We start from the raw sequence: 8,020 nt of genomic DNA on the forward strand, positions 1-8,020 counted from the left end.
GGAAACTATGGTACATTCACACAAGGGAATATTAAGCATCACTAAAAAAACCAATCAAGAACTTCTGGAACACCGCACAACATGGACGAATCGAGAAGAAATAAAGCTGAGCGGTATAAGCCAGCCAAAAAGGACACTTAGGCTGTAAGATTATGATTATAAAAAGGTAAGGAAAGGTTTAAACCAAGAATCTTCTTAGGTAGCTAAATGGATTGAAAAAGTGAGAGGAGCAGGGAGCCCTGGTGGCCTAGTGGCAAGAAACTGAACTGCAATCCCAGAGGTGCCACCATATGCTCTGCTGGAAAAGGAGGGACAATCTCCTCCTGTACCTGTCAGATCCAATTTGATGGTACACACACACACAAAATAATAAATTTAAAAAAAGAAAGAAAAATTGAGAGGAGCAAAAAAATCAATCAAAAGAGATAAGCTGGATGAAGGGAAAGGCAATATGTAGTTAACAGGTAGATGAGACACTGCAATCAACTGTAACTAACGTTATAACACAAAAATATGTGAGTGACTGAATGAAAGACTACTACTGTGAGCAAATTTTCACCTGAACAAAAACAAGAAACTCTTTACTTAGAGAAACCCATGAATAAGAAGCTTGTGCTAACATTAGGTCAAATACAAGAAAACATTCGTGGGTGGCACAAACTGGTTAAGAACTCAACCACTACCCGAAGTTAAGGCCACCCAGAGGTGCCTCCAGAAAAAAGGTCCTCAAACAACAACGCTATTATTGTTGTGTACAGTCCAGTTAGCAGTGACCCACCACTGGTCCTCCAGGGGGTTGTCACAGGCAGTAAATTGGAGGAAAGGAGAGACTGCCCAGCCTCCTGAGGAGCAGCTGGAGGATTTAAAAGTAAGTGTCTGGGGTTGGCAGCACAGCTTCTCAGTGCTAGGCCATCAGAGCTCCCTCAACAATAAGAGACTTCTGAAAAGCCAACCATTCAAAAAAACTAAAAAAACAAAAACACCTACGGAACACCGTTCTTTTCCAAATACAGACACGTGGATGTGTGACGAATTAAAGTCCGCTCGAAAGCATCTGGTGGTGGCAAGGTTTGCAGCAGCTACAAACCCAAAGGGGAATGAATGCACCCCAAAGGGGTGCCAGCTTCACGTTCCGTGCATGTGCTCTTAACAAGACTTGGCAGCGCGAGGTGTGTAATGGTCCACTTTCACCCAGCTCCGAAACCTCACCTTCTCACTCCCCTTCCTACCACCAGAGGGGAGCGGCCCTTTTAATCCTGTTAGGTTCCTAAACGGAAGACGACAAAAAGTTAAGAACCCTTCGGAAAAAGGCACCAGCCGACCGACAAAAGAAAGAGATTTCGCTGCCATTTCATCGTATTCGTGGACTCTCCCGAGGAGATTCAAGAGACAAATTCTAAAAATGCTCGGCTTCTTCACTTCCGGTCACTCTAAAGTTTGAGATTGCAGAGAAAACCTGAAACTTAACTGACTCCAGAGGTGAGGGAGTCCCGAGCGCGGATCCCCAACCACATTGGAGGTGCGGGGTCTCAAATCCTTCCCCAGGCTGGGCTATGCGTGAACCTGAGAAAACTAGGGATGAGCATGTAAGAGCTGACAATTTCAGGGCGGGTCCAGAAGTCATTCCCAAGGGAGAAAGGAAGGTCGTGAGGGTCGTCTCACGGTGGCCATGAGTAGTGAAAGGGCTCCAAGTCGGCACTCACCCCGGGCTTCGAGGGGCGCCCTGGGTTACTGTGGTCCTTCGATGACCCTGGTGGTGGGGGCAGAGCCGTACTGAAGGGCCGGCGTCCCAGGCAACAGGCCGACAACCCCGAGGTCCGCCACGCTTCTTCCCGCCGCCCGCAAAACGGCCTCAGCGCAGCTCTCAAGGTCCCCTCGGGCAAACTCCAAACCCCAAGTCTGTGAGGGAAGAGATGCCAGCGCAGGCCACCCGGAGGCCGCATTATACGGCCAAATCCGAGAAAAACAGTCGCCATGAGATCAGGGGCCCGCGCCTGCTTGGGCCCGCCCGGCAACTTCCGGTGCCGGCTCGGCTTCCTCCGGAAGTCAGCCGTGGCCGCTCTCTCCGCCCGGGACACTCGGTGGTTGCGCTGCCAGCCCTTGGTGGTGGAGGACCTGTCCTTTGAGGACCCCGGAGGCGGTAGGTGATTACATGCAGTTAAAGGCTGCGTCGCGGCCGGGACTGCGAGGACTGGGCGTCCAGGGAATGGCTGGAGTGGGCAGCGGAGCCACGGTGATGGCAGGAACCAGCGGACTCCGAGCGCAAGGGACCCTTAATAGCTTAGATTCTCTGTGCTTCGGAGACCCCAGTGGCATCTAGACCCCGTGAACCCTCCCAGGCCTTTGAGGGGACACCCTCTTTCTCCTCTTCTGGCCAAGTGGAATAGCAAGGTGCTTGACACTTGGGCGTTCCCAGAGTAAAAGCTGATTTATGGCATTAGAAATAATCCTTGTTTTGTTTTTGTTTATTGTTGTCTTCTCTCTTGATAACTGGTTAGGGCGACAAATATCAATTAACTGTAACTGAAGTGTCTCCTGCTCGCAGTCATTCTCGGATTATAATGTTATAAAGCACACTCCTCTACAGGGAGGTACTGCGAGCATCCCAGCTTTAATTTAGTCTCCTGCCTCAGTTACTTCTGTAAAATGCCTTGACTTGCTCTCTAGACCCCTTCAGTTGCCCTATTTTAAGTGTGTTGATGACTTTCTCCCCTTAGACAGCTCGTTTGACTTTGTTACTGAGAGATAAGTTCCAGAGCCTGCACAGTTTTTTTTCCCATCCTTGTGAAAAGTGCTTTCTTTACTTTGATGTGGCATTGGCCCTCCATCCTTGTAAAAGTCTTTTCTTTAATTGATTTGCGTTGGTCCATCCACTTTTGTTTCATTATCTGCAATTTTATACATAGACCCCCGCCCCCAACCCCCAACACACCTGAATTGTACCCCCTAATAGTCCGGTGGCCTAGTGGCAAGAAGCTGTACTGTGGTCCCAAAAGCAAGTGGTTCGAGCCCACCAGCTGCTTCTCTGAAAACCTGCCAGAGGGTCAGCTATGGTCAGTTCTGGCTCCACAGTACACAACAACATATGTATGTAGTGACACGTTGTTGTTGTTCGGTGTGCCAAGATGAGGAAGACTCATAGTGACCCTGTGAACAACAGACCTGAACCCTTTGCCATCGTGTGCCATCCTCCTCATCTCTGACACACTTGAGCCCATTGCTCCAGTCCCTGTCGTCAAAGGTCTTCTTTTCTTTCACTGACCCATCTTTCCAAGCATGATGTCCCTTTCCAAGGATTAGCCTCTCCTAGCAAATTGTTCTTTTGGCAGTGCATGGATTGTTCAGCACTTTTCTCCAACACCACAACTCAAAGGCATCAATTCTTCTTACAATCCTTATTTGTTGTCCAGCTTTCAGATGCCAAGCAAGTGATTGAAAAGACCATGGCCTGAATTGGGCACACCTTAGTCTTCAAACTGATAGCATTGCTCTTCAGTATTTTGGAGAGTTCTTTTCTCTGACAGCCGACTTGCCAAATGCAGTACACTTTCTGATCTCTGGGCTGCTGGTACCAAGGGTGTTGCTTGTGGATCTGAGTAAAATAAATCATTGACAACTTTAGTCCTTTCTCCATCTATCATGATGTTATCTCTTGGCCCCATGGTGAGAACTTTAGTTTTCTTGATGTTGAGATGTAGTTTATACTGATGACTATAGTTCTTGGTCTTCTGCAGCAAGCATTTCATATCTTACTCATTTTCAGCAAGTAAGGTTTATAATTGGCATAACTCAAAATTGTTGATGAGTCAGTCTTTCTCTGATCCTGATGCCACATTTCTCTTCATAGAGTCCAGCTTCAGGAATTATTTGGTCAGCAAAGAGATTGAATAGGTATGGAGAAAGGATATATCCCTGATTCACAGTCTTACTGATTTTAAACTCTGCAGTGTTCCCTTGCTCCTTTGAGATAGCAGCTTTTGATCTATGAATGGAATTCACGTGAGGACAGTTAAGTGTTCTGGGATTCCCAATTTTCTCAATGTTAGCCATAGTTATGCTCCACACAGGCAAATACCTTTGCATAGTCAAGAAAACACAAATAGACATTCTTCTAGTATTCTTTGCTTTTAGCCAGGAACTATATAATGATGCCCCTGATCTCATAAACCAAATAATTGCAGAAAGATTAATGGTGGAATACAGCACAGTCCTAATATAACATAAAGGGAGTTTCCAAGGGTTTGGTTTTCTTTTAGTAGAAATAGAAGAGAAGGAAAGCTAGCTGAGAGCTGAATTGCCAAGAAAGAAGTATGTCTTTTTGGACCTGTGCCCCTGCATGAGCGGAAAACCAAGAAATGTAGAGATCCCAAGAAATATCAGGCCTACACATGCTAGAAGAAACAAGGACTTTATGCCAAAACTGACAGAAAGGGTCTTCCATTAAAGCTGGCTCCCTGAATTTGGACTTCTGGTCAGTACTGTGTTGTGATACTAATCTAAAGACTTCCTGTCTCTGGAGGTTTGAATCTACCAGTGTTTCTATAAGACAAAGGTGGGCACCCCCCCCCCCTTCTGTTTTAAGATCAGCAGCCTCTATCACAATGGAAGGTTGCTATGAGTCAGAACTGACTCAATGGCAGTGAGTGAGTTTAATGTCAGAAGAGACTCTGAAACTTGTATTACAATGTGGAGAGGCCAAAACAAGAGACAGATATTGAGGAGAGAATGCTGTAAGAGAGATGAACAGAAGATTCCAAAGGGTAGCTCAAGAAGACAAAACAAAATGTTACAATGAAATGTGCAAAGATCTGGAGTTAGGAAACCACAGAGGAAGAACATGCTCAGAATTTCTCTGAATTTCTTCAGAATTTCATTGAAATAACTGATGAACAAATTCAAGTATTGTAATACTGAAAGATTTTATGGCAAAATCTTGAGTGATACAGAAATCACCATCTTCACATTAAGAAAACAAAAATCCTCACCACTGGGCTAATGGGCAACATCATGAGAGATGGAGAAAAGATTGACGTCAGTGACTTCATTTTACTTAGATCCACAGTCAACACCCCTGGTACCAGCAATCAAGAAATCAAAAGACTTGTGGAATTGCTAAAATCTGTCAAGGACCTTTATAAAGTGCTAAGGAGCAATGATAATCAGTTTAAAAACTAATGTGCATCTGATTCAAGCCATGATCGTTTCCATTACTTCCCATGTATCTGAACGATAGACAATGATTAAGGATGAAAGAAGAAGATGCCTTTGAATTGTGATGTTGGCCAAGAGTACTGAATATCTTATGGTCTGCCAATAAAACAAACAAGTCTGTCTTGGAGAAAATGCAGCCAGGGTGCTCCTTACACTTCAGGCTGGTGAAACTTCATCTTACATACTTTGGGTGTATGGTCAGAAGAAACTAGACCTCAGAAAAAGAAATGCTTGAAAAGCTGAAGGAACAGCGGAAGAGACGATCCTCCACAAGATGACACAGTGACTGCAAGAGTTGGCTCAAGTATGGTCAGATATTGTGAGGATGGCACAGGACAGGGCAAGGTTCAGAACTGTTGTTCATAGGGTATCTGTAAGTTGTGTTCAGCTTGTCAGCATTACAACAGCAGCAGCAACACAGGAAGCATCAAAAGATGATGGAAGAACTACACAGAGTCACTGTGCCAGAAAGAATTGGTGTGCATTTAATTCAGGAAGAAGGATATAATCAATAACCAGTGGTAACAAAGGGCCTCTCCAAAGGGAGAGCAAAGATATCAGTGTTATTCAAGCTTCTCGGAAGGCATTGGCAAAAAAACAAGGTCCCAAGAATAGATGGGATACCAGCTGAGGGGTTTCAGCAGACAGATACAGGACATGTTCAGTAGCCTATGGAAAGAAGTTTTGAAGACAGCTACCTGGTCAACTGGAAGAGATCCATATTTGTTCTCATTCCAACAAAAGGTAGTCAAACAGACTGTGGAAATTTTTGAACAATATCACTAATATTACCTGTAAGCAAAACCTTGCAGATTATTAAACAGTGATTGAAACATCAACAGGAAATTGTCAGAAATTTAAACTGCTATCAAAAGAGACTATGGCATGAGAGATACTCTCTCTGATGTCAAGTAAATAATGGCTGAATGCAGAGAATACCAGAAAAATGTTTACTTGTGTTTTATTGACCAAACAAAAGATTTTGACTGTGGATCATAGCAAATTATGGCTAACATTGAGAAGAAATGGGAATCCTTGAGCACAATTAAATGCTCATACAAAACCTATACATAGACCAAGAAACAATAGTGTGAACAGTGTATATTTTCTCCATTGTTTTTTTTTTTTTAACTTTCTCCATTCTTGTTCAGTCTGTATTGAGCAAATCTTTTGAGAAGCTGGCCTGTATGAAGAAGAATGGCGGGGACAGGGGGAAGAATGTGGCATCAGGGTTTGAGAAAAGCTCATCAATAACTTATACAGATGGCAGAATCTTGTTTGCTGAAAGTGAAAAAGATTTGAAGTATAAACTGCAGAAAAGACTATAGCCTTGAAAATAGATTACACCTCAACATTAAGAAAACAAAATGCATCACTGGACCAAGAGACAACAATCATGATAGAGAAAAGATTGAAGTTGTCAACTACTCCATTTGACATGGATCCACAATCGACATCTGTGGTAGTAGTCAAGAAGTGAAATGATGTCTTGTATTGGGAAAGCCTGTTTTCAAGGATCTCTCCAAATGAGTGCAAAGCTTTCAGTAAAATTCTTTACTGAGCATTAAAGTTCAGTCAAATCTTTATACCACCACAAGGTGATTTTTCTTATTTCTACTTGGAAAAACTGCAACTATAATTAATTTAGGAGCCCAAGTATCATGGCTTAGTGGTGAGGAGTTTTGCTGCCAACCCAAAGACAGGTGGTTTGAATCTCCCAACTGCTTCACAGAAGAAAGATGAGTACTCCTTCCATGTGGTTTACTGCCTCTGAAAACCTACTGGAGGGTCAACTGTGAGTTAATTCAGATTGGACAGTACATAACAACAAGTGTTGTAAAGTGTAACACAGAAACATGTTGTGCCCTTAACCGAAAGGTCTGGAGTGTAAATGCACCAGAGGCTCCAAGAGAGAAGCATGGGCAGTCTCCTCTCATAAAGATTGTGGATGGTGATTGTGAGTGGTAATCTATTCTTTGACAGTGGGTTAGAATTTTCTGATTTATAATTCACATGTTTTACTTTATAATATTTCTAACTGAAACTGAAGTAATTTAGAATATAAAAAGGTGCAGGTAAGATTTCAGAATCAAGATGACCAAAAAACACAGTTTTTACCTTCCTTTTCTAAAGCACATGCTTTATTTAACTCTTCTAGTTCTACTTATTTTCTCTGAACTTTAAAAGGATATTTTTTTAACTTATAGAAAGAGGTCTGATGGTATCCTCTATAGGGAGTTGGTACTGCTAATCCAAACGATGCATTTCTTTGGTGGTTTGAATCTATCGTCAGCTTCTTGGGGAAAAGATGAACAATCTCTTCCCATGCAATTTACAGTCTTAGAAAACCAGTGGGAGATCAGCTCCGATTGAGATCCGATCCCATTTCCAACTGGGCAGCAATGAGTGGGTGAATTATATTGTGGAAATTTAAAAGCTTGCCTGAAAGTAAAGAATATAAACCTCATATAGTTAGCATTAACTTCAGCAGTTATTATATACCCTTACTTTTGTGTGTATTTGGAGCAGAGAATATTTTGAAAATGTTCCATGGCATTAAAATGTTAACTTTTAAGTTTTCCCCAATGGAGATTATTTTGGTTCTTTGATCTCTTTGTTCTCTAAGACCAGTCTTACTAAGAACTCTAGTGTTTTCTTGAACAATAATATAAAACTGAAACAGAGGAGGGAGAGAGCTGTTTAGAAGAGATATATGACTAGGTATTTCTGTCATCACAGGAGTCTAGAGGGATGGCTACATGGTGGAGGGGACCTGGGGGAGGGTTTGTAAAACAATGAAAGAATCTTT

At 42.9% G+C, this 8,020-nt stretch overlaps 1 protein-coding gene across 1 annotated transcript in view; it reads right to left on the reverse strand.

Annotated features, from left to right (window-relative positions):
• LOC102845388 (protein SCO1 homolog, mitochondrial-like) overlaps positions 1–1,976 on the reverse strand; it is a 28,264-nt gene extending 26,288 nt beyond the window's left edge. Inside the window, exon 1 of the mRNA XM_006898580.1 lies at positions 1,704–1,976. Within this exon, the coding sequence (XP_006898642.1) occupies positions 1,704–1,976 (273 nt within the window). The remainder of the gene's footprint in view (positions 1–1,703) is intronic.
• Positions 1,977–8,020: the final 6,044 nt, after the last annotated feature.

Source organism: Elephantulus edwardii, unplaced genomic scaffold (assembly GCF_000299155.1).
Source record: "Elephantulus edwardii isolate Elephantulus edwardi_28Jun2011 unplaced genomic scaffold, EleEdw1.0 scaffold00233, whole genome shotgun sequence".
NCBI classification, from domain to species: Eukaryota; Metazoa; Chordata; class Mammalia; order Macroscelidea; family Macroscelididae; genus Elephantulus; species Elephantulus edwardii.